Source organism: Corvus hawaiiensis, chromosome 8 (genome assembly GCF_020740725.1).
Source record: "Corvus hawaiiensis isolate bCorHaw1 chromosome 8, bCorHaw1.pri.cur, whole genome shotgun sequence".
Classification (NCBI taxonomy): Eukaryota; Metazoa; Chordata; class Aves; order Passeriformes; family Corvidae; genus Corvus; species Corvus hawaiiensis.
The window spans coordinates 12247514-12275391 of NC_063220.1; the positions used below are offsets into that span (position 1 = coordinate 12247514).

General features: G+C 35.8%; 1 protein-coding gene across 4 annotated transcripts in view; it reads right to left on the reverse strand.

Annotated features, from left to right (window-relative positions):
- SLK (STE20 like kinase) overlaps nucleotides 1-27878 on the reverse strand; it is a 48452-nt gene that overhangs the window by 16565 nt on the left and 4009 nt on the right. For 3 of the 4 annotated variants that reach the window (XM_048311164.1, XM_048311162.1, XM_048311165.1), the window contains exons 2-9: nucleotides 11459-11623; nucleotides 9069-9117; nucleotides 8242-8391; nucleotides 5657-5729; nucleotides 5262-5456; nucleotides 4525-4606; nucleotides 3412-3540; nucleotides 226-1608 (exon numbers count right to left, since the gene is read on the reverse strand). In XM_048311164.1, the coding sequence (XP_048167121.1) occupies nucleotides 226-1608; nucleotides 3412-3540; nucleotides 4525-4606; nucleotides 5262-5456; nucleotides 5657-5729; nucleotides 8242-8391; nucleotides 9069-9117; nucleotides 11459-11623 (2226 nt within the window). The remainder of the gene's footprint in view (nucleotides 1-225; nucleotides 1609-3411; nucleotides 3541-4524; nucleotides 4607-5261; nucleotides 5457-5656; nucleotides 5730-8241; nucleotides 8392-9068; nucleotides 9118-11458; nucleotides 11624-27878) is intronic. The other variant, XM_048311163.1, reaches the window with a different exon arrangement.

Below are 27878 nucleotides of genomic sequence, written 5' to 3' on the forward strand. Positions count from 1 at the left end.
ATACAATTATGCAATACAGTAACACATTAATTAGCATAACGGCACAAAATCCAGACGTTGTACTGTGCAATTTAGAATAGTTTGGTTTCTACAAAGCTTTGTATATATGTGCCTTACTGGTTTCTCACTCAGTACTTTTCTTTGTAGCAAAGGTAACACTTGGAGATAATTTCAGGGTTACACTCACATGAGATTTTATATTAAAAAATATATGCTTACGCTTACCTGTAAAGATATTGATCCCGTCTCTTTGTTTTTACTAAGAAAACTAGAAATGGACAAGTTCAAATCAATGCTGCTGTTATCAGCTGTAGAACCAGTGCCTGAATCTGCATCATTTTCCTTCAAATTCTCCGAATCCAGTTGCTGTAAAGTCTCAGTATTGCCTTGATTATCTGTTTTGACCTTCTCATTTTCTTCAGTGCTAATACTAATACTCGGGACTGGAGTGACTTCAGAGTCATCAGCTTGTTCACTGACAGCATCTTGAAGCTTATTCTTCATTATTTCATCAGAGGTAACTTCCGGATGTTCTTTGTCTGCCTGGATGTTGTTTTCCTGCATATTCTCAGGTCTGTGCTCTCCTGAATTTTGGTCCATACCAATCAGTTTATCCACCAGTTTATCAGGAATATCCTCAGGTTTGTTCTGTAATGCCTTCTGGTCTACGATGTCTTTTCCAGAGTCTTTGATCTTTGTTTCCTCTGTGCTGTTTATATCACTGATACCCTCATTTTCACTTTCTGCCAGTTTTGTGTCTACTTCCATCACTTTATCTTGGCTTTCTGATAGAGTTTCTTCAGAGCTGATTATCTCATGGACCTGCTTAGCCTGACTTTCCACTGGCTTATCCTCCAGCTCAGGTATTTTATCCCCATCACTGATGGGTGTTTCAGCAACAGCACCTATCTCCTTTATGTTGTCAATTCCATGCTTTATTAGTTCCTTTTCTTCATCAGACACTTTAACTGTAGCACGAAGCAGAGTTTCTGTAGTGGTGTCTTCTACTGCCTCTTTCTGTGCCTCCCCTTTATCTTCCTTTTGCTCTGTATCTCTGTTTTCTGCAGGGACCTTTTCTTCCTCACTGTCCAAGAGGTCTGTTCTCTTCTCCTCTTCTTTTTCACCAGTTTCCTTAGAAATGCCTTCTTCAGTTTCTACCTTAGTTTCAGTTATAGGTACTACTTTCAGTTTATCATCTTCTATCTGTTCATTTGCCACAGAATTTTCTTTCTCTATTTTTAAGTTAGGTTCATTCTTTATTTCCACATCAAGTTCTTTACCTCCTTCCTGGGGTTCTGTATCCTCATGCATTTTTTCCAGGCTTTCTGTATTCTTTTCTGCTGGCACCATTTTACCTTGCTCATCTTCACCAGTTGGCACAGAACCGTTCTGCACTTTCACATCGCTAACGGGAGTATCGCGTATGTTATCAGCCATTTTCCTAAGTTTAATGTCCTCAGATTCATCTCCAGTTGTTTTGTCCTCAATGGCATTACTTTCTGTTTTCTCAGAGAGAGATTCCAGGACAGAGGCATTCTGTGAAAGTTTATCCTCTTCAGAGCTGGCAATACTAAGGTCAGAGGATGCACGTTTCTCCGCAGGTAACTGCTAAAAAATTAAAGCAAGAAAAACATTTAATCATTTTGTAACTTAATCAAAGCAGTTTTATGGAAGAATACTTGAACAGAGATCAAAACTGTATTCACATGCAGTTATGTGAATTTGATAATCTCAGAGTCCTTCCCTTGGACTATCACAGAACAACTGCAGACAGGCTCTGAACAGAAAAGTTTCACTGTGATCAAGGAAAAGGGATCATGGTCATCAGCTACTCTTCAAGGGTCTTTTTCTTTTCACATTCCTTTTTTTTTTAATCAGTTCAGATCCTCAACAGCCCCAGCTGCAGCTGGATTTGAAAGACAATTTTGTGCCACCTGGGCAAGGAAGAAACTGTAGCTTTAGTTAGTGTAGCACTGATAAAATGCAATATTAAGACCTTCTTCTGCTTCACTTCGTGGTTTTTTGCTAAAAATGCCTGAAAACTTTTTATCTGGTTTTAATCACATTGAAACCTGATTAAAATGGTGAAAACCTCCAGCAGATCTGATTAACTGGCAGTACAGAACTAGAACAGAAACAGTTACCTCATTGCAGAAACTGCCGCTGCCAGAATATGAATGAATGTTATCAGATTCCATAGAGACATCCAAAAGAATATAGTAATAAAGCATCATTTTAACCACAGTTGCCCTGGCACTCTTCAAAGTGATTGTGATATCTGTCTGTCTGCATTTACTGTTAGAACCCTGTAATTTGCAGATCAGGCTTCTGATTTGCCATGGGGAACATCCTAGGTTAGCTGTTGCAGCAAGCACAGGTTTGATCGTGCATTTCCTACCTTAAGGACTTCCCAAGCATACAGAAAACAATTCCTTTTGAGTCAAAATTGCATTTAAAATATTTCTTCATGTAATTGTTCTAGAAGTTTAATGTTGATCTCCCAGGAGTGTTTAAAACTACCCCAAGTAAATAATGTGAAGGCCTGTACCTCAAACTTTCCTACAATGCTGCTTGTGGGATACTTGATTGTGTCCCAGGGTGGACTTCACTCCAACCCTCCTGGGATCAATGGCTTAGCAGCTCCTCAGTGGAAGGAGGTGGTGGATGATCCACAGGAGGGGAGCTGGTGGGAATGCACGTTGTGAGACTGCAGGGTGGACTGGGAACACGGTAAGAAGGCATGGGGACGTGAGGAGCGTGCTGATGGGAGAGGAGGGAATGGAGGCACCTGCTCCTGCTCGAGCGCTTGGCTTCTCCAGCAGTGCAGGGAACAGCTGCTCTGGATGGCACAAGGGAGCACAAAGTCTGAGCACTCTGCAACCTGCACCCCATCCCTGGACATCCCACCTTTTCCTCTGAGCAACCACACTTGCGCTGTAAGATTCTTAAAGCATCTTTAGAACTACATTCATTATAAAATATGTGGTTTCTTCCTTTTCTTTGATAGCCACGCTGTAAAAATCACACACTTAGTTTACAGCATAATAGTCAAATACCTTTCTTAATCTTTTAAACACTTTATGGAATCCAAACAACATGTTTACTATTCACCCAGTCATTATGACTTAAAACCATTTATATAAAAATCAGTATGCAGTTTTAAAAATATCACATATGCGTGTAAAAAATGAAGATGTTAGCCTTTATTAGCTATTATTTATTAGTAGTTTTAAGGAGTTCAAACACGCTAATTTTGAAATTGCTGACTACCTGTTTTGTAATAAGGTTAGAGTATGTTTATGATATTATTCCTAGAAGACTTGATGCCAAAGTTGGGCTAATACAACTGAAACAAAATTCTTGGTGGGATATTGGCAACCACATATTTAAAAAAGTAAATTTTAAACTGACCAGAGAATTTTCTGTTTCTTCTTCTTCATCCTCATCTTTGCCATCTTCAACTTCTTCTGTAACTTCAGCCTTAGCTTCTGCAATCAACTCTCTTATTGGTTTATTTGAAGTAACAGTAACAAATGGATGCTTGTGAAAACAAAAAAAATAAGTACAATATTAAGCGATGACTTCATAGTATACAGTGGGAAAATCATAACTTGAAAGAAATATAACTTCAGAGAAGTGTTACTTTGGTTCTCTCACATTTGAAGATTCACAATTAACATTAATCGCAACTGTCCTAATGTGTTTTTTTCTATATAAGTCTTAAAATCAAAACATTTGTATTCAAATATACTTTATAAGTAGTCTAACAAACTTGCTAAAAATACAAATGATTCATTTATACTGACCTTTTTTACAATCCAAAGAACAGAAGTAGAAAGATTTTTAAAAAGGTTATTTTTCCTGGAATTAAGTTTCATTTTAGTTCCACAGTTAAATTACTTCTTGACAAGCTTTATCTAGAAAATATTCTTTCTAGAAAAAAATGTGCTTTGTCTTTACAACCTTTCCTAACACAAACTAGAATTCTATCTTTTTCTTTAAGAGCAAACAGGTACCTGTTCCTCTCCTATTGCCTGAATCTTCTTTCTCTGCTTGGCCCTAGTGCTTAAATGTATTCAGCATGTGCCAGGACAGATTGTGGATAAAGCAAATGGTTGCTGACGTTAAACACAATCAAATGTACCTGGTCACATCTATTCCTGTTCAGCTGTTCTGCAGTGACAGCATTACAGAGGAGGGCTGAGCACTAAAGCTTTTAAAACACCTGTCAGCAACTGGCTACAGACGTAAACAACTCCTTCATCCCTTGTAAGTATCAAAGTATAATTACTTATGCAAAGTAATTAGTTATATTACAGCAAAATATGTTAAACTAATAACCTGATCTACACTTGGTATCATTTAATCAAATTTTACCAAATAAGGATCAATTTTAAAAACAGATTGTGTGCAAACACCTAATTTGAAAATATTTAAGTAATTACTATAATACTGCTCTGCTTTTAAAAAATACAAAATACACTTGCCTTTAAACAACAGTTCTGAACAATTAACTCTTCCTACCTGTAGAAGTTGAGTTGCACTCCACCTTGCATCTACATTCTTTTCCAAACATTTCTTCAGAAAATCTTTAAAATCTGATGACCTACACACAACAAGCAAACAGGCAGAGGTTGTTCTTCTGTTTTAACATCAGACTAGCATATAAACTGAAATATTCTTTAATTTCATATGAACCTATACTACAACTCCAAGTCCTGCTACTGATTCAGGAAAACACAAAGAGAGTACAGGAACACCAAGACCAATACAGCACAAACACAATCTTTAAAAGGTTTGTCCATTAACAGAAGAATTTACTTTTTGCTCTGGACTATTAATACAGCTGATCTGCTACATCACTAACTGAATCATGTGAAGATACTAAATTGACCAAATAGATAATGGCTTTTAAAAATATTTTCTTGGTATAAAAATGCTTTATTTTCTTTTCAGCCATCTTTTTTAGATAGCTTTCAAGTCCGTTACTACAGACTTTTTTTTGTAAAAAAGCTATTCCACACACATTTTAAGGCAAAACCTGTAAAATACTTCTGTATAAAAACTTCTACATAGAAGTGTGACAAAAAACCCAGAGTTCCAATTGTGTACAACATATATAGGGTATGTATGTACCTGCCTTAATGCAAAAAGCTACACCACAAAGGTCGACAGGGCTCTGCTCATCAGTTTAGCAAACACACAACTTTGCATGCCTTGTACTCAAGTTGGGGAGGGAAAGCTGTCAATAAAATACAAACCATTTTGAAGGCTGTGCCAATGTCGGCGGATCAGATTTTGCAATTTTCAGCAGCACTCGCATGGGATTTAATTCATGATGAGGTGGCTCTATTTGAGCCATTTCTATTAAAGTAATGCCAAGAGACCAGATATCAGCCTTGTAATCGTAAGGTCTGTCTTTAGAGGTCTCACACATTACTACTTCTGGAGCCATCCTGCAAAGAGAGCAACAAAGTTCCAGATTAGAAAATGCTTTTTGATCTGTTCTGAGAACAGGTCTAAACACAATCACTGAAGCATTTCCAGAAGCTCATTCTACCATCAGTATATTTACACAGTATTTTCAAGCTTGTAATATCAAATTAAAAGTAAGATACTAGTTCATACTCAAAACTCAGCAAAAGAGTGCACTTACCAATATGGTGTACCAATAAAAGAGTCTCTTCTTTGTATTGTTCTGGTGTTTTTAGCTGATACTCCAAAATCCGCTTAAAGCAAACAGTAAAATACTATTAACAGGGTGGTGGAAAACATACTATATTTTTTTTTACTTTACAGTTCTTTTAAAATGGTGTATGTTCCAGAGCAAACATTCTGCAGTATTAAAACTTCAAAGTGAGATAACATTTGTGTTCTGATAGCCAAGTGCCAAGGTTTTATAGCATTTATAATAAAAGATCTTGAATAAAACTTAATTCTACATTTCTAAAAAAACCCCAAACTAAAATGCTACTGTTGAGCTGTGTGGGACAAAAGCAAAATATGTATTTACTGTAGGAAAAAGTGCATTAAATTATTTTAATTAAAATTTCTTTAGCCGATGAAGTCTGTATTCATCAAAGATGACATCGACTATCTGATTAATTCAAAAACTCATTCAATTTTTAATTTTAGGACTCAGATTTTCATGAAGTTACACCTTTCCTTCATCTTACATGTTTCTTTCCACATGATTTTTCACTTTATAATAAATATCTGAAAGCTTGCATATGCACGTTTCATGTAATATCTACCCAAAAAACAACTTCATCTCTTTGCAATTACTTGTCTATAAAGCATTACATCTCTCACTTAAAAAAAAGATGACATTCAAATAAGTGTTACATGCTTATAACAGACAATTTTCTTAATGAAGATCTAGAGATTAGAGCAAAGGGACAAATAGCCATATGTTGCCATCTTTAATCTGTACAAAATTACTTGATGAGCTCAATACTTGAGAAGTCTAATTTTGCTCTGTGAAAAAAAAAAAATCAGGACTAAAATCTATTGGTTCAAATGCAAAAACTCTGAAATTTTGAGGGACTACAGGTATTTAAATAATAAAATTCATATCCATATAAAAATAAAATGCAATTAAAGAAATTTACCTGCCATTCACATATCTGTAAAACAAGGAATTACCCATTTCTTTGTATAACAGAATCCAAATACAAGCAGTTTAAAAGGAGTAAAATGCTCCTTCAAAGGATGCTGTACATTTTTCAAAACTAAATCAAGTCTTTTTTTAGAAATCTTAATTAGCAGACCTGAATGCATCACCAAATGCACGTGTGGAAGAAATCTCTCTGTGGTCTGAACTGTTAAGTAGTATCTTGACAGCCTGCAAGGTGCTGTGTACCAGTTAAGCTTGACAAAACCTTAAAATAGTTCTAAGTCTGTATGAGGAGAAGCGAGGTCATGTGAGGAAATGAACTGAAACAAATTACTCTCTATGACCATGAGACTCCTCCTATCATCTGAGTTTTCTTTGATAGCAGTGCCAGGAAACTAAGACAGTGGTTCTATTACATTTAAAAATCAGGCTGCGACCCCGAGTGCATCACTAAATGCTCAGGCTTCAAAGAAAAGCTACACCAGTAAAGTTCCATGTACTCTGCAGACTAAAAGAAAGCCAGATGCAAGGACTGTGTGTACAAGCAATAATCTTGTATGAAGGGATCCGGGGAAAAGCACAAACACACTGAACTGATCAATACAGCAAAGCAGGTTCCTAAATATTCTCCGTTTCTTAATAGAGAAGGTGCACTGTACCTTGCTGAGACTGTGATCAATTCGAGTTAGGCAGGAGATATATTTCTGAATTTTGACATTCTTGCTTCCATTTAAAAGGAATGTCTGTATCAAGGCTGCAAATTTAGAGCCCCAGTTCCCTGTGGCAATATTCTGATTCTCCTTACCTTTGCCCTCTGTGCATCCAAAGAAATACAATTGATCACACACCACTCAGAGGGAAGGCTTTGAGAGCACGGGAGGGGATGTCATGGAAGTATGCCATGGGTGGAGCCACTGTAAAGGCTGACAGCTTATACACATTTTCCCCTGAAACAAAGTGGATCCAGATAATTCCTGCCCTTTCCTGGCTGAATGAAGGGATGCTATTCACCACCACCAGCCCTTTGTCAGTTCTGCATGGAGGAACGGTCAGCTGAGTAAACATGTGGATGATTGCTTAAATTGAGATTAAAAAAAAATCAGAAATCAATAATAGTAAGCTTGTATTAATTTTGTTCCAGACTGTTCGGTCTTAATTTCAGTGCAACAATTGAAAAAGGTATGGGAAAACTAAGATGGGTAATTAAGATTATTACTTTTCTCTCAATAAAGGAAGAGACAATAGTACAAGGTACTGCTTTTTGGTGATCATGAAGAATGTTCCTTTTCCAAACAAACAACTTCAAAGGCAAGTTCTGATGTTATCACAGTAAAGTAAGTATAATCAGGAACTTTATACTAAGAAACAGTAAGACCTATGATGACTTCCTGTGCTGATTTTGAAGTATGGAAGATGTGACAAATATGGTCAGGATATTTGCTCAAGCTTTTTTTTTTTTTTTCCCCCCTTGATAGTATCAAACCATTTGCTTCTGAAAAACGTCTCATTGTTGACTGGTATTTCAGTAGGTAAATATTGAACTATGACAAACTACAGCCTAAGGAAAATACTATTAAAACACCATACCAAGTTCCAGGACAGAGTTTTATTTGCAACATGCTTACCTAGTTTAATGTCTCCATCTAATGTGAAAAGAATATTGCCAGCTTTTAGATCTCTGTGGATGATCTTATTCTCATGCAAGTAGTTCAGTGCTTCCAGTGTCTGCCTGCACACCACTTTGATCTGTGGCTCTGTTAATGGTCTTTCAAGCTCTACAAGAGAGAGACAGAAATAATCACAACATTTTTGCATTTTACGTTATGTGTTCATAGCAAATGCTATAGTAATATATGGGAAAACTAACTAATCTGACAGATTCTAAGCATCACATGTCAGAAGAAAATTCTCTCTTAGAATATTTCCTCCTTCCAATAAAGATCTCATTCCTTGAACCCAACTCCCTTCTCATTATGAATTATGTATACGTACATATCAGAACTGTGAAAAAGCTACATAGTTTAGAGACTGGTTCTTTTGTGTGGTACATAGAGATGCTAAAGACCAGGTCTTTTACTTACTGGTATTAGCATTCACCTAATTTGAGGAATAAGCAGAGAAAAATCCCTAACTTTAATGTAGATGCAATATAAAGAATTATCACAATGTAATTTGGAAGGTGGCAGTGGAAGGAGAAGAATGAGATCCTGAAAAGGGCTCATACAGATTATGTTATGACAGCAGAGAGCTCCATAAGCAGATAACAACTCTTGACTTTCACTTAAAGAATCAAGACAAAAATATGCTTGGAAAAGTAAATAGACACTTTCAAAATGAAAGATACAGGTGTAAATACTAATTTTTAAACCCCAACATTCAAAACATATAGCACACCAATTACATAAATATTTGCATATCAATACAATACACATATGAAACAAGTCTTACTTACCCAACATCACTGCATCTACTGCTCCTCCTGCACAAAATTCAATCAGGATCTGTATATAAACAAAAAAAACAAAAACAGAAATTAGAAATTAAATAGTTCCACTGAATGGTATCATTGATTAAGGGAGCATTATTGGGAGATCAGAGTTTCAGACTATTTGGCCTCAACAAATTATTTTTCTAACCTGCAAAATATTGGTACTGTTACCCAGCTAGAAGTAGGGCTGTGCTGCTCGAGCAAATTATTTGAAAATGCCTCGAGACCCTCAGACAAAAGTTTTAATCCAAGTATAAAATAGCATAATAAAACTTATAAAACATAATGACACAGTCAGCTTAAACCTACTCCTTGTAATGTGATTTACATAATCCTTGCAAACTCATTTCTCGGTTATTAAGCTCTACTTCTATACTATAATCTCTGACTGAAAAGTCCAAGAGCTAAATGATTTTCCAGTAGCTGATGCTATCTCCTATATTGTTTCAGATGAGATGAAAATACGGAAAAACACTCTTGAAAGCTACAGAAAATTACTAAATTCAGATGTTTACATCAATTTTCCTGCATTTTCATTCATACCTACAATACATCAAGGCCTTTATCCTAGAATGTAATAATACTAGAACAAGTCCATCTCCAGTTCTGAGTTTCCATTTGAAACAAAAATATATTGCAATTATTTTTGAGCACAAATTATGCTGATATGAAGGACAGAAAGAATATACATAAAGGAGAAAGAGGGGAGACAAAGGAAATGAGGAGAGCAAGAAAGAGGAAATGTCATCCAAGACTGATACCCCACTCTTCCTCACGTGTTTTTTATTAATTTGCACTTTAAACATTAAATTATAATCTTCTGTCTGACAGCTAAGAAGTATTTCTTGTCAGAATCTCAACAGTCAATGTTCCTGGAAATAGTATCTTTTGTTTTTTTTTTTCCTGTAGAGTAATTTAAAAATCAGAGTATAATTGCCCATAAAAGAGGAGATCTCAAAGTATACCTTGTACCACAACACTTATATATACACGCCACTTATGTCACATATACTTCAAATTATTATTGCACAATAATATTATTTTCCCCACAACAATGGTACCAACAAATGTATTATATAATGCAACTCTTTGTAAATCCTATAAACATTATTCCATTTACATGCTTCTGTGTGCCGAATAGTCAAATGTGGGAAATTGTACATAAAGAATTTATTTCTCTAAAATTTGTAGTTTGGTCTGACAGAGGTCTCTTTGCTCGAGAAATCATGTTTCTAAACTTGGAAAGCAAAACTGTATTTAATGTCCAACCATCATTCTGTTTTTCCCCTGCATGAAATTCTGTTTATTTACCACATCATAATCCTCGTGGCTTTCAAGCCCCTGCATTTCACTGTAACTATGTAGCTACAATTTTATTTTCAAAGTATTTACTTCTATCTTTATTCCGCCAGAGAAGCCTACCCACTCAGTTTCATATTGTGCTTCTATGCATACTTGCTTTCATGCTGACCTTCATGCATAGAAATTTTTTCAGTATTCCACTGTTTTATATAATATTTTACTCCGCACTGAGATCACCAAGTTTTGAGCTTAGCAAAATAAATGTGCATCAGGAAACATAGTATTACACTTCCACCATTTGCTCAAAGGATAAAGTTTATTTGTAAGGCTCCCAAGGAAATTTTCTTTTACTTGTTTTAGGTATCTTTTTGAAATATAAACTCTTAAAAAAAACCCCAACCATGTATTCTTTGTACCATTCCAAAAGCACCTATAAATATTGCACTGGATGACCTAAAAGTACAAACTGTATTGTCACAGCTAAAGCTATCCAAGCAGACACACAGGATGTAGCACAGCAGGGATGTGCAGTCCCACGTAGGCTCACTGCACATCAAGGTACAAATACCCAGGGTTTAAGTAAATTAATTATGGTTCAAGTCCTGGTAAACTGTTCTTCCTGGGAGTGCCAATAAACTCACTGGTATCTAAAGTACATACTTCACAGGCTGACCTTTTCAGCGTATTATTTATTTTTCCAGGTGTGGTTCTGAACCTCACTCTAAATCGTGCTAATGTAATTAAAATCTGAGTCCTGGTGTTACAAATAAGCACCAGCTGAGAACTCTCTCAATACACCAAAATGAACTGCTAATTTCCACATTTTAGATTCAAACCCATGACCAAATGACTCAGTGTAACACAATTCTACAGTGACAATTTCCTAAGTCATACTCACAATTTACAAATTAGTTTTGAAACTGAGTAGCTATCCCAACAGTGACAACCCAGAAGAAATCTGACTGACAAATGATATTTTGATAAAGAAAAAAGTGCAATTTCAGTAACCTTTTGAAATAAGCAAAAGCATTTAGAAAATGAAAAATACCTACCCACAGATTGTTTTCATAGTAGAAAGCATCTAGGAGCTTGACAATGTTAGGATGATCACAGGATGCTAAAATATCAATCTCCACCATATAATCTTCAAGTTCTTCTTCTGATTTAGTATCTATCACCTTTGCAGCAGCCAGAACTTTTGTTTCTTTGTTCTGAGCCTGTAAAAGAAAAGTCACCGGAAACATATACATGAACTTCACCAGACAACTGGCACCGGCAAAAAAACCCCCACAAATAAACCAACCCTCTCCACACTTCTGTACAATTTTCCTGCCTCTAGTTTCATCCTCTACAAAAAGAGAACACCTGCATATTAAAGAGAAGATAAAATCTAGTAGAAAAAGGGTTTAATAACTTTTCTCAATGTCAAGAAACAATGAAAGACAAGAATGTAAAAATACTTAATTCTCATCACATTCTTTAAACCATTATCATGCAGTCAATAGCTCAGGATAATTGCTGCCTTACTAAGATGAAGTTTTGTGCTGCTCCTCAAACACCATCCATTAACACGTGGCAAGGAGTACGAAGGAGCCTCTACCCTCTGTTTCTGCCCTTCTGACTCTCCCCACGTTGTGGCAGCACCACTGTTCCCAAAGCCGCACAGAGAACCAGATCCTCCCCCAGGAACCAGCAGGTTGCTCCTCTTCAGCCAGGGGCTGTATGCAAGCTCCCGGCTTGAAGAGCTGCCAAGCCATCATCAGTTTGTCTGGGCATTTTGCTCCCTTTGCTTCAGCAGCCTGGGAGGACTCCCACAGATGGGACTCCTGGAAGGTGGGGCACTGGAAATGCTGCCAGCCTCTATTACTTCTCACCCGCAGACCAGGGGGGACCTGGTGCTGCTGCAGTGATAGGGACAACTACAGAACAAGTAAAACAAGCAAAGGGAAAACAAGACTGGGGGTAGGGGTACCCAAGGAAAAGAAAAGGCATTTCTGCTATGCATTTAAATATTCTTCGGCTTTTTTCAAACATAAGAAATTACAGACAATTCAAGTGACTTATTTAAATAGTAAAACATTTCAGAAACAAGGAAATACTACTTTTTAACAGAATACTGCTGAAACCTAATCACAAAAAATTATATACACTCTCTAATAATTCTCTTGTAAGTTATGTTTGAAGGAATGCTCAATTTCAAGCTGCAGCAAGCTTTAAACAAGGAGGTGTATTTTTCTCAAGCCATCATAAAAACACTATTTTGTCAATATAGTGACATTCCCAGTGGCTACCTCTGAATAAAGGAAGTGCAGGACTGAAGTCTACTTCAACCATTGTATGTGAAGACCACGAAGCGAAGTCCTACATTTACTCCACTGAGTTTTTGACATTCAAATGAAATAAATGGCAAGGAGGGACAGAGGCTCTCTCAAAAGCAGCAAAAGACAAGGACCTGCAGGAGCAATTCCAACTTTTGATGTGAAGCATCACACGGTGGTTCATCCTGTCTCTCTGCTGATGTGGATTGTGCATGGCCCCAAACCTATTTGGGATGATCCAAGGACAGGACACAGCAAAAATCCCAAAACCTGAGCTTTGTCACCTAATGACTTCATACCAATATCAGACAAAAGCTGGTATCAGACAGCAAGTAAGAACTCTTAAGAATAATTTTGAAGGTCTAAATATTATTACTTGCCCAGCTATAAATAATTCTCTCAATGTGGCAAAAGATAATAAAATATTTAAAGATAAACATTTATATTAACATTCAGTAAAACAGCAGTAACAGCAAACCACACTTCTAAAGCATAGTCCCAGCTGATTCATCTCACGTTGAGGGTAAAGGTTTTCCATTACATTTCTTTTTATCTCAATATTCTTTCCAAAACAAAAACCAACCAAATCTTCCCAACCTCAATATTTGCCCTCCCATGTTTAACAACAAAGATAAGAAATCTGTATAACATCATTTGAAAACCAACTACTGAGAAGCTTTCCAACACACATTCTAATAATAAAAAGGAAAAGGTCTGCTTAGTAACGCAAACAACTTTTGTTTTGGTTTCATGCTTTGTAGCAAGAATGAAAGACCAACCTTCCTATTCTAGAGCTGCACTGTAAATTTATCACAAAAAGTGAAACAGATGTCTAACCACAACAGAACTAGACTTGGTAGCTTTACATGTTCAGAAAAAAAAGGTTTTTAAAGCATCTTTCTAAAGAACTCCAATTTTAACTGTAAATGTACTTTTTTGAAACATGCATGGCCACACACTCTTCACTGCACCCTAAAGGATACTTAAGAAAATAAAGCTGAAATTAATTTTTACACGAGTTTGCTTCCAAACTATATAAAGGCAATAATCTTTTGTTTAAATAAAACCATCTACATCAGGTAACAGATGTTACTGCTTTCAGATTCAGTTTTACCTTTGAGCAAGAAAGGCATTGCTAAGTTAGTGTGAATGATTACACACTCGGGAGTTTGCTGCATTTACAGCACACATTGTCTTTTTCTACTGATAGAACACTTTGTATTTTGATTTTTTCCCAGATCCTTTTGCTTGAAGTTAACTAGAAATCTGCTTTGAGTAAGTTTCTATGATTTTCTCCTTTTGGCAGCTCTATTAAAACACCTTGTTACAAACCATGAATTATTATAGAGACAGTGTGGTTATCTTTATGAGCATCTTAGCAATTATAAACAAAACAAATGTTTGCCTTTGTTCTGACTTAAAATAGTAAAATTTTGTAGGTCTAGATCCAGACTTTTTTCCCAGCTCTTAAAAGAAAAAAATATTTAGAATTAGCATATTTCCCCATGGTATTTCTGAGGACTGATGAAACATTTTAAGTCTACATCAAGTTACACCTGAAAAAAAATTGTATCTTTTAAAGTTATTTTTGACTAAGGCATTAGTCATCTCCACCCCACAATGCACTCTATAAAAAATACCCATCTATTTGACTTACTGTAAGAAACGTGCTCTTTTGAACTGTGTAGGAAAGGATTTTACTGTTAATGCATAAGATTTATGAATCACTGTACTGTACTGAGAAAAAAAACCTCTTTGGATTAGGAGGAACAAAAAGCACTTGCAACTTTGTGTGGGCATGTTTGTTTTTTCTAAACTTTGGCTGAAGTCTTTCTTCTTCCACATAACGTTCTCCAAAGGTCAGAGCCAGAGCAAAAATGATTGTGTAGACAGTCTTGATTTGCACATGGAAATTCTGCATTTGGGTACACCAACATTTAAAGTCACCCTGCCATTTATGTTACAGGACGTATTTTGAAAGGGCAGAACTTCTGAGTAGCTGTAGCCCAGCATTTTCTTCCTATATTTTAGCTCTCAAGTACCAATTCAATTTATTCTAAATGCTCTGCTTAAATACATTTGATTCTGCTTCTATGATTAAGTGACTTAAACCTCAGTCCTAAGCGAAGAAATCCAAACTGGCATATTCAATGGTTATGTGGAGACAAGGAAGAAAGGGGTAGAAGGATTCATTAACAAAATTTGATCTTTTTAAAAGATACATACATAATAGCTGAAAACCGAATTGGAATAACTCCTTCTGTCAAGATCTGACTAATGCAAGATGACATGGATATTATTAACTATTACATGCAACAACACACAAATATTGCAATCCTTTCAGTAAAACTCCTATTTGGATTATGTATTGAAAGTTACTGCAGCAAACATTTTAACTTAAGGAAAGAGAATGCACAAGGAAATAACAAGCTGTATTTTTCAGCATGGTTTTTGCAGTGGATGGCACAGTCTCATCAGCTGTCAACACACAGAAAAGCACAGTTATTCTAAGTTGAAGTACTTTAATAAAGATGGATTGCAGGCCTGTATAGAATAAATCATCTTAAAAACTACAACTTGTAAATTAATTTGCCTGAAATATCCCTTACACAAGGCTGGCAACGTACATCTAATGCACAAAAGTGTTGTACAAATCTGAAAACATCTCAAGAAAGAAGAGCAACCATTCCACACAAAACCAGGACCTGCAAGTATGTGAAATTAGTGGCTCCTCCCTAACAATGCTGGATTTTTGCACAGTATCATATAACTAAATGTAAGTTCTAGAGGCAGAAGCTTTGTGAAGAGACTGACAGCAGAATATTAAAAGGCAGGTTTACTATCTGGGCACTAGGCCAAGAAGTTGCATATTCCCAGCCCTGGACAGCAGGGAGAGCAGAGCCACCGTTCCAGAGTAATAGGATTACAGCTCAGAGATAACACATAGCCTTTCATCTTCTGATGACCAATATGAAGTTTCAGCCTGATTGTGAGGAGCTGTTTCAGTTTCCTATTGCCAGCAAACGCTTCCTTCCCAACTGTGCATCTCCTCTGCAATGCAGCTTTAAAAATTAAACAATATTTACAACTGGAAAAAAGTTAAGTACATCCTTCGCTTCTTGTTCAGCCAGCCACAAACCAAGCTGAGATATGAGAGAGAAAATAATTCGTCACCTTTCCTCCTGATGCCTGATCTCTTGTAAGATGTTACATAACCCCACTGCATGTTTTGCAGGCAGCAAAACAAATCAATTAAGAAGCATTTCCTTTCTGACTCATTCTTCTCAACAAAACTGTATCGTTATAATCATGGATCATCAAAGTTGTCAAAAGGGGAAAAATACGCACATCCCTATTCAGTGAAAAACGTTTTTCCCACATAAAAAGCTCCACTTTTGTGTAAACTTGGGATTGTCAGCTCTAGTTCCATGTAAGTTTTCTGATGGTACCTGGGTAATCAGTACTGAAAAGCTGGCCTTGTACAACACAAAGGCAGATGTTTCTCTGAGCTACGGCAAAGTAGAGATTTCAGTCTTTCTTAAAACATATGAATAAAGGAAAAAAAATCGCTCTCATTTTAAATTTTAGCAGCTTTATCAAACAAAACTATAAAAAGTAGTCTGGCCTAGTGGAACAGCTACAGTGGACTTTGTTTTGTATATTTAACATTGTCCTGGATATTTTGAAAGTAAAAAAGTCCTGTGTGATTGACCAGTATCAAGTGTTCAAATTTATTTTCAAAAACACGGAAAGATGTTTTTTATTAGCAAATTTTAGAAAAGAAATTTACTGTAGTCAGATAAAAGGAAGCATTAATTCTAACACTAAATGTTAAAAAATGTAATTAAAAATATCAGTTTGAATTCAAGAGCAAATAGCTACTCTTGCAATATTAAACCACAATTTTAACAAGAAATCACAAATTCAGCCAATGAAGACAGCAACCTCCACAGATTTCTGGAAAGTTAAAATGAGCCAGTCATTTCAAAGAAGTTGTTATTTTGCAACAGTCTTCACTGCACGATGTTTGAAATAGTCGTAGTAATAAATTTTTTTTTAAAGGAGATTATTTCAGTTTTTCATTTAATTATAGATATGGTTGACCCAAGGAATTAAAAACCAGCTAATTTCAGTTATACCTTCTGAAACTTGTTGAAATTACTGTTACAGAAGATCTATTCAAAAGATAATGAAAGGACAGTATCTCTCAAAGAAGATGATACACCCTTGAACTACAGCTGACCAGCCAAACATTTTCCCAGCACGCACCAAGTATCACAGCTACCCTACTACGCAGTTTTTTCTACTTAAAAAGAAGTTAATTAAATTCAGTTTCCCTGTTTAATGCTAGGGGGAAAAAAAAAACCAACACTGAAATAGAAATACAGATAAAAGTGCCTCTATTTCCTACAAGCAAACGCTATTCCTAGGAAAGTGGAGGCCAGGGTTCAACCCCAACTGCTGAAGCATCTTTATGATCCTGTGGTCTGGTGCTGCCTTTGTGGCTATGCTCGTTTGGGAGCTGTTTCCATGACAACTTCACTCTTTTAACATTATCCTTGTACTTCGTACTTACTGTGGTTCTTCTGCTTCCTCCACAGTTGGTTTCTGAGGATTCCACAAGTTATTTTTGGGAGTGGTATGAAATATAATTTTCATGTTTAACCTGATGTTTCCTGCTAAGTATTCTCATTAATTCTGTGTTATTTTGTGTACTAGCTAAGCACAATTCCCATCCTGATTGCACATGCTTTGTGCCACTGAAATTACAATACTTATATTCATCTTTGAAAAGTACATGGGCTGAACTGGCAAGTATGTGCAGAATAACTGAAACAATTCTTTAGAGTAAACTTAACAGAGAAGAGGATCTCAGACTTCGGCATAATTCTTATTTAAGCAAATACATTTAAAACACAGGATGAAAAATAAGAAAAAAATTGCTAAATACTGGCAAGAAGAAAACAGCTATGCTGTTCTATAATAACACATCTTATTTTCCCTTCTCTTGCTGCGTGATGGCTTCCATAAAAGCAACAGGGAAAACCAGCTGATGATATTGGGAAAACATTTGCAACTAAAGCATTAGGTGGTGTCAGAGGTGTAAGTGCAAAGGAGTAGTATTTTCCCCCTAAATTCAGTTATAATAACTGTACAACCTGCTTGCTAAAGCAGCATTAAAACACACAATACTGCATTACAATCAACTCCTAAACTTGAGAAGGGGGAGGTGTGACAAATTGAGATTTATCCCTGCAGGGTTAAGCTGCTTTGCCAGTATCTTTCCCCTGCAGAGGACACTAACAGTTGCTGGCAGAGGTTCTCAGTTTTATCCAGCAACAGACAATGTCAGCTCCAAACTAATTTAAAACTTCCCAGGAAAGACAGTAACACAGTGGATCTTCATCTTGGATTACAAACATCCTGCAATTATTTATTTGGTTTTGTGCTATTAGAAAAAAAAAAAAAAAGCTTAATGCTTACTAATTTATTTTAGTGACTACAGCTTAAAAATCAGTCTATTCTAGTAATAAACACACTTTTATTCCAAATAACCTAATTAACATTGCTTCCAAGAAACAATGTTATCAAGAAATAATTTTTAATCAAACCATAATTACTAACTTTGTCTTAATTCTACTGAACAGCTAAACAACAAGTCAGAGTGGAAGCTGTGTACAGACTGTTGTTTTATCAGAAAATTATCCCACTGACAGGTGGAGAATTTTATGATTTGCTTTTCATAATTTTATTATTTGTCTGAACATAGGATTTAAGAAACCTCCGATTCCTTCACCTGAGGATTCTGTTAGAATCTTGCTTCTAATCATTTAACATCTGTAACAAGCTTTAGCTCACTGGAGCCCAGAGCCAGCGTTACTCCTGCTAACCCCCTTTCCCAGGGAGACATTTGGAGCTGTTAAAGCTCACTCTGGAGCCTTCTGCAGACAGAGACACCACCGAGTCTTTTGGCTGCACGTAGCACAAAGTCATTTTGTTTACTCGCACTTTGCAGAGTAGTGTACATCTACAGATGTACGAGTACCAGTCTAGTACACTCCTTTGTTCTTTTCCTTGCCTTTTTTTTTTTTTTTTTTTAAATAGAGTGGCTTGGTCAACCCACAGCTCCTTGGAGTTAAGTTACAAAACAAAACTGAGATCTGCTTTGCCCAGAGCTTTTCAACCAGATCAGATGCAAGATGGCTACAGCTGTTTGCTGACCCAGCACAGCCATTCATTATAACAAAACAAGAAAAAAAGCAGTACATCTGACTTGAGCATGGAAAATTCTGTCCTTCCTAACTGGGTATGAACAAGTCAACAAAATAATAAAGAAAGAAAAATGACAATTTCTTTGGACTTTTTAAGAACCCTTCAACAAAGGCCTTCTGACATGTTGCTAGGGAAACTACATAACCATAGAAATGCAATGTGGAATAGTCATAAAGTTAAAAAAACTTGCTGTCCAAAAAGTAAAGAATATTATTAAAAACTCTACATTTCATATAGTAGAAGGAAGGCATTAAAAGACCTGCACCAAGACAATTTATTTTATATATTTATTGCAGAAGATGACGGCCTATAACAGATGTAACTTAACTATCATTTAAAGTGTAAACATCTTACTAGCTCAAATATATGGGCAATTTGAGAAAAGGTTCTGTATAATTTGATACTGCAATGTGAGCCATATTCAAATCTCCCCATAAGCACAGCTAAATAGCCAGAGGGGAAAGATTAAATTAAGAGATGAAGTGTCATCACCCCTTTTCATTCTTTGTCCTCCTAAAATGAACAACAAATGCAGTATACTTCATATATTTTAAGATAAAAATATAAACTATATATGCAGTTTAAGACTCAGTGTTTTATAAAGAGATACAGTTGTAGCAGAGGGAAAGGAAATGAGACTACATCAATACCACACTGAAACTGGCAACAGCTCTTGCAAAACTATCAAAGCATATATTCTGTTGCTTCATGCATACTCTAGTCTGTTAAAATGAAACTTCCTCTATTTCTGAAGGAGTAAAAGCAAGAAGTAGAGTAGATTTAGAAAGTTTTAACTAAAAAAGCTGTACATCATCATCCCTCACTTTTAAGTAAAATTGTTACAGAAACTAATTCATATTCTATTTATGGTATTGATATATTTTTTTTTAAATAAATTTTAGAATTCTAGAGGGGAGTCATTGGTGCCTTACATACACATCTCTAAGGCAATCTAACAGAAACCAACTGCAAAGACAGCAACAACAACAAAAAAATCAATAGAGTTAAGCTGGTGTCATTCAGTGCTCTGCAATGTAAACAAGTTATTTTCAAGTCAGTCCTACCAAGATAAACTTTATTAATTATAAAATTCCCTCTGCTGGTATATGCTATTTAATGCTGGTACAGCCTATGACTTGCAAGTAGTTTCTCCTTTGTTGTTAATCCTGACCCTAAAGTTACACAGCACCTCACAAGCACAAAATGAAATTTCAAAAGGTGCCTCACACAGTTTAGATGAGCTGGCTACCTTTGTGCTGCAAAAATGAGATCTCAAGAGATGAGAAGGAGCCATCTCAATAAACATTTGGTATTCCTTGACAACTGGCTATTCAAGTACCACAAAAATAGCATCCTGGGTTCTGTAAATGAACTTCATTCATATTCAGCACAGTAGTGGAATATGCTGCTTCTGATGCTGCCTTTCAGATTAACTGTTCGGTTTGTTGGTGTTTTTTTAATTGTTGAATTTAAACAGCTAACCAATTATGAAAACCGACTACTCTGAGAAACTATATGAATGCAAATCCTATTACTTAACAGCAGATTTCAAAGGGAATTTTAATTTAGAAGCATGCTGCTGATGATGATATTTTTCAAATTTTCATGTTCTATGCACTTGCTGTTTGACATTTTACTGATTAGTGTAATTTGTTCAGAATTTACCTAGAATGCTACTGATAAACACAAACAGCCATGGGAATAATTGCATTACTTGATAAAATTATTTTTTAAAAAATCCAGATAAACAAATAAAGACAAAATTCTTCAAAGCTCAAATTTCCTTGCAAAATTTCTTTGCAAAGCTCAATGCAAAAAATACACAAAAGAAAACCAAGTGCTATACTCAGACATTTGCAACTAACAAACTTTTATCAATACAAGGTTTTCATGTAATGTTGGAACATTGTTCTTCCTCTGACAGAACTGTTGAGAGATATGGTAACACTAAGCAGTTAGACACACAAGATGTTCAGGAGGAAGCACTGCTCTTGCCTCCCAACAGGATGGCAATGCTACTTTCAATGGAGTTGTAGAAGCTTTATTTCGCCCATGTCCCCAAGATGTGACGTTGCACAGCTCTTAGGAGGAAATCTGTTGAGGGGAAACTACTTCGTCTCTTTATTCTTCTTCTCCCTCTCTCTCATGTTTATTTTTTTAATTTATTATTAGGATGAAAGCTTTTTGAAGCAGAGGGCTATGTTTTGTTGTGTATTTGTACAGAGAGAGGGAATGAAGAATTCCATTCCTTTTGGAAAATTATCAAAGCCACTTTTTGCTTCAAAACACCCTACTCACTCTGAAATTCAATTCGGTTTCTGTACTTTCCTTATACAAGGTAGATTTAGTGCCAAATAAGAAGTATTACAAGATTTTCAATCTTTTCTAGCAATTATTGAGCACACCTAAAGTAGAAAAGAGAATCACCACCTGAACTAAAACTGGGATCATAGGCTTATAGTTAATTTGCAGTTAAAGATATGCCTACATAACAAAATTCACCTAGCATGGATATCAGTGGTGCTAAGGGACAGAACCACTGGCTGATAAAAACACCAACAGCATTTACCACAAGTACCTTTTTATTAGTAGTTGCTAAGAGCAAATGGTTCCTACAACAGGAGCAAGTCTGTTTTTTCTTTTGTCCTGACAAAAAGCATTCATCTGACACACCGTAACAACTTCAGAATATTGCTATGCCACTCTTTTACAGCTATTGAAGCCAATGCTGACGCTGTCCTGGCCATTTTCCCTTACATTAGCAGTGTCACTTGTCTGGCCCTCTCGTGAGCTGGTCTGGGCAGCCAAGAAGATTACATGGACAATCAGCTTTTGCGTGGCTTAGTTCGTTGAACCAGATCAACATGGGGCTGGCAAGCACCAGGCCTGTCACAAGGAAGATGTGGGAAGGTGAATACACTGTCAGAACCCTGCCTGCATTGACCTGCATCATCGGAAACTGTTGTGGGAAACAGTAGGTAAGACCCTGACACTCATCATTTGAATGTCACTTCTGTACTTACTAAAATGCACGACTTTGGACAGCAGTGTGTTGTTGACTGTTTCACTTAGTAAATATCACAGATCCACACAGTTTTACTGCTTTTCAGGGATTCAAAAGAATCTTCTTCATATTGCACTGGCTCAAAAGTGAGGTCCTATGTCAGGCCACTAAAAGCCACAAATTTACAACAGCACCAATAAACACTGAAAAAGGCACCACAAACAGTAGAGGAAACAAATCTGTACACGAGCTCACTTTCATATTTCACTTCTAAGTGCTAGGGGCAGTATGTGGGTTTTTTGTTTGTTTTTATTCAAATGTAACATGCAAAATCAATAACCAAATTACTGGGTTCCTAAGCTGGCCAGAACACCTATGTTTGCTACCAAGAGACAGTTTGAAATTCTTGATGCAGCCAAGAGGAAAGGATACATTTTCAGGTACCTCAGCTATCCCTGTCAACAGGAAACACTTGACAGTATTGTTTAAATGGTGATTTTTAAGCTTTCACACTTCCCAGCTCAGAGATGAAAAATACCAGACAGGTTACCTATAAACTTGGTTAGTACATCTCCATTAATAGCAAAAACTAGTTGGAAAGGGTGAAAGAGTAAAAAAGCTTGGCTTAACTCTGAGAGTATCCATTTCTCCACATTACTGGGATGGTTTGAGTTTGTTTTGGGGATAATTCCTGTTCAAACTCTTCTGACCACATTTTCCCACGATGATCACAGCTTATGGTGTGCTATAGCTGCACAGACCTGTGCTTCTGACCCTTGACTACCCAGCAATAAAAACCAGGACTGTTTGCCTGGACGGTGAACTGAAAGACTTGTGACATCCACAGAAGTTAAGCAAGCAAGAGAATGAGAAGGAAAATCAAAATTATTAAAGGGTCAAGCAGTTGTCTTATAAAAAGCAGACTAAAAAGGTTGGACCTCTTCAATTCAAACAGGAAAAGTTGAAGGTGGGGCAGGAACATGACTGAACTTTACAAAATAAAAAAGGCAGCATATGAATTGAATAAATTGAGACAATGGCTGTGAAGGAGATGAGGGTTTACTGCAACATTCTAATTTTTGCTGAAGCACTCAATTAACATTTTTCCATTAAGGTTTTGCTGCCTTTTGATTACAAAAGTATTCATTCTTTTCCTTTTCACTATTTAGAAATACAGTGAAAAGTTTTCTTCTATAATGCAAAATCTAGATGTGTTAGAGAAAAGCTTTGTTTTTACAGCATAAATCTGTTTCAAGAGAACCATTACCTACAAGATAAAGAAAGAATAAAATCCTGTGCAAAAAGTGTTGCCAAGTTATTACAGTATCATTAACAAAGTTACAGTAACTTTCCTAAGAATACTTTCTGAATCATAGCCCTGACTAAACATTTCTAGAGACAAAACCCAGTTCCTTAAAGTCCTCCTTAAACAAGGAAGTCTCAGATCTAAAACGCCATTCAAAGAGATATGAAGAAGCAAAGGGACAGTCTTCCCCCAACTCATTACCTAGTTAGATGGATTAAAACCCAATTCTGCCTTAGGATGGGGATTCACCATTGCATCCATACCAAGTAAACCAATTGTCATCTATGCACAATTTCAGTTCTGGGGTAATGGTTCCCCCCAAAAATACTTCACTTTCTGTTCACCCACCCATTTTTAATAATTGCAAAAATGCAACTTCAGAAAAATTCTTCCTGAAAATAATAAAGTTTCTTTATTCACAATGGCATCCTTTGTTTTCAAATTTTCTGAAACAACAGACTAATTTTCAAGATGGGCACTTGAAGGTAACAGTCAGTCCTCCACAGTAAGGAGAGATTAAGCAAATTTTAAACACTAACCAATAAATTGATTTGACTATTGTAGAACGATCTTACTTTTTCACTTCTTCATGTTTTTCTCCACAGAAAATTAAGTGAAATTTAAAAATCGTATCATAGAATAGCATGCCTCAGGTAGTCAGAATATTCTTAAAGCTACACTTTGGGTGGAACTTGATTCAAGTATGAGTCTAGGTTTGAACAATGTCTTGCTCTAGGCTATAGGTAATTACCTAATTAGAAAATGGCTAAAAAATATAAACATGGCAAGGTAGAGGGAAAATACTTTTAGCTTCCAAATCACCATTCATGCTTAGCTGTCTTACATTAACCTCTCTATATATACACATGAAATCCTACAAAATACTGAAAAATCCAGTCTTAATCCAAAACAGTAAAAAAAAACCCCAAAACAATGACAAATCGATAACTTTAATATTGTAACTTGCTTTTACATACATTGAGAACTCCTTCAAGAAACACTATATCCTCCTAAAACCAAATATGGTAGTTTAAGCAGGTGAATTAAATATTAAAAGAATCTTACATTACCCTTTTATTGCTTTTTTTTTTTTTTGCTTTAGGTAAATCTTCTGCTGCATATACTTCAGTTGGTTTGTATCATGAACATAGAGTTTATTCAACAGAAAATCTGAAATGCCAGTGGAAAATTAACATTTACAGTAAAGCCTTCATTTTTTGTTGAAGTATGAATACCATTACGAAGTGGTTTGAGGTAGCCTACTAGCTTTTATTGAATATTACTTAGACAATTTTTATTGCCTGACATCCTTCAAACATATTCCACAAGTACTGGGTCTTCTTTCTCTCTAAAAAAATTTCCTTCCCATTTGTGAGTGGAGAAACTGTGTTTCCACATGACATATTTGGATACATCTGAGACTTTAAATTTCTTTCAAGCATTCCATACTGTAATTATGTTATAAAATCATTAAAAATTAATTAGAGGCTGTATTTTATATGTTTTTGGAGAAAAATTATAAAACATCACTCTTTCTTTAGTCTATGCTATTAATTCAATCTGCTTTCTGTGCAATTAATTCAGTCTGCTTTGTTTTCTAACTGCAAATTTCATGGCTTTTCCATCACTAAACATGGAAAACTGGAACAATCCAAACAGTATCAAAAGAAAAGATAGCACAAGCATTGTATTTGAGTAATTTGGCAGCTACTGTAACATAAGACAATAGGCAAAAGAGGTGAGACACTATGAATCTGTCAACTCTGTGTTTAATCTGAATATAGTTAAAGGTTATTGAGGGAGCACAAAGAAGCAAAGGCTGAAAAAGTGTTTATATATGACACATCAGCCACCAGGGTCTCAAGGAATGTATTTAAAATCTCAAATCAGAGAGTTTAATTACAGACTCCTCTTGAACACAGACGCAACTGTCATTGAAGGAGAATGATGTTTACAATCTTAGGAGATTCTCAAAACGTGGGTCACAGCCCACGAAACATGGAATTCATAAGTGCATTCAATTTAAACAGCGACAAAATTGGTCAAAACTGGAATTTGAGTGGTCACCAAAAGAAACTTTTCAACTACTGCTCTGCAACACTGGCGCATTGTCCTTTACTACTTGGAGGATTGTAGTTCTGGAGGACCCTGCCAACGATTAAAGGTTTAACCATATTGTCTACAAAACCGTTAACAACCTCCCAAAAAACCAACAAAAACCCAAAAAAACCCATACCAGAATTATTTAATTAAATGGACTGCATGTGAGGATAGAAGAATTATTTCACCAAGTTAGAACAGCTTAAAGAAGCTTCATTCTGCAATCTATTTGACATGAAAGTCACACTTAGCTTACCCCTGAAATCTGAAGTTTTACTCTCCAAAAAAGAAACCAGTCCAAACAGTTACACAGTTAGCTAAGAAATATGATAGATCAGATGACATGAAAAAAAAACCAAAAGGGAACTTAATAAACATGAATAAAATCAAATAATTATTTACTTAGCGTTTTAAACAGTTTACATAACTATGCTCACACCTTGGAAAAGATGACTGCCTTACCAAAGACTGATCATAAGCATTCTATAATTATCCTCCACAAACTTGCCTGCAGTTTTAATTCCAAATGCAACAGAGAGACAATATATTACTCATAAGTTAAGTATTGTGATGCTGATTTCAAGCCAAGCGATGCAAATATGTCCAAAAAGTGAGACACACATGTGCTATGTGCCTTTCAAATATTTCCCTGCTACAGACAAAAAGGAAAGGTAAGTAACAAGTAGCCATTCAAGTCAAGAAAGTTATCTCAATCTACAATTTACAGATGACTTTCTGGCATTACCATTTCCCCAGAAAACTTACTGGAGTGACAATAGGTGTAAAGAGTTCTGTAAAGCTTCCCCTTGACAGATTTCCCAGAGTTTAAAACAGTGATACTGCCTTTTCCTTATCTGGTATCTTCTAATCAGGCTAAAACTGCAACAGTGTGAAAATAAAGATAACATTGTAAGGCAAGTCACCAAGCTTTCTATGAACTGTCATGCATCTCTTCTCATCATTCACAGCAGCCCTAGAATACCCAGGCTACTCTTAGAGATTACTGTTCATAGCAAGCTTTAGGTAAAGTTTTAGCTCCATTTTACTTAGACTAAGTATTTAAAATTTACTATTGGTACCTTATACATTAGTCTCTTGAGAGTAAATCAACTCTCCTGTCTCCTCTATCTACTAATGTCTCAATGGCTAAACAAAGCAACATAGCACTTAAGAGAATCTTATTAATTCAGATCTCCTGAGGGCAACTGCACTATTTTACCGCTCCAGTTTAATGAGGGGTCAACTTATATAGTCAATTATGAATGAAAATAAATTAGAAGAAAACATATTTGGTATAGCAAACAATTTTAATCAAAATTGCCAAGAGTTCTGCACCACTGATTCATTCTTCTGTATTGAACTTCAACTTAGGACATTTTCACCTGCTATTTATTTCCAGGTCTGGGCTCATGGCAGAGTCACACATGAAACTTGTTTGTGAAACACCATGTTTGACTGGAAACTTTCAAATATGAATTTATCTTCCAGCTAGTACCAAACATATAGGACTTCAGACAAACTCAAACAACATCCTTCCACGGGGAACTATATCATTCGTGTAGGAATGTCTGCAAAGTTTCAACAGCTCTACCAAATTCTTCTAAAGAATTAATGGAACTAATGACACCACATAAGCAAAAAGATAGAGAGTAGAGAAAACGAAGCCTATCTGTGTTTCAAGCTTAGATATTAAGTAACTGGTCAAAATCTGTTCCTGTGAGTCCTAGGTTACAGATGTAAAAGATATCCACCCTAGGAAGCAGAATGATACATTATTATCATCTGGATAACTTCAATTGTAATATCCAAATGTAGGAATTTAGAACAATGTGCTGTAAGATGAAAGAAACTAGAAAGTATAAATTCTCCTTGCTCTGCCCTTATTTTGTTTATAGGTCAGACTAATTAATACATTTTCTAGAATTAGAAAATAAGTTATGATGTTAGTGGTACACAAAAAAGTACTTCTAAGCAGCTACCAGCAGTCAGTTCATATTTTAACATTAAAAGGAGTTAAGAACACATAATCATTAAATTATAATTGGTCCAGTCTTATTAAATCACTACTTAAAAATTCTATTTGTTTCTACCTGTTGTAGATGACATTAAGGCAAAACCAAGCTGCCCTGTAAGTCATATAGGTACATTATAGATAAGATGGTTTCAAATACAGATACAAAAGCTTAACTTAAATGAAGCAACACCATTGGATTATTTGATGTGAAGAAACACTATTGTCAAAAGTCCACTATCACCAGCCAGGGATGAGCTGGTACTGGCCAAGACTGCCAATAGAAGTAAATAGGAACACTTCATGTAGTTATAATTTTCAGAAGATAATGCAATTGGGTAATGCTGTTCACCATGATTATGGTTATCAGCTTGCACAAAATTTCTTCTCTGAACCTTAAGAAAAACCATATTTCATTAATGATGTTTATCTGTGGCAAGAAAGAGCATCACATCAGGCA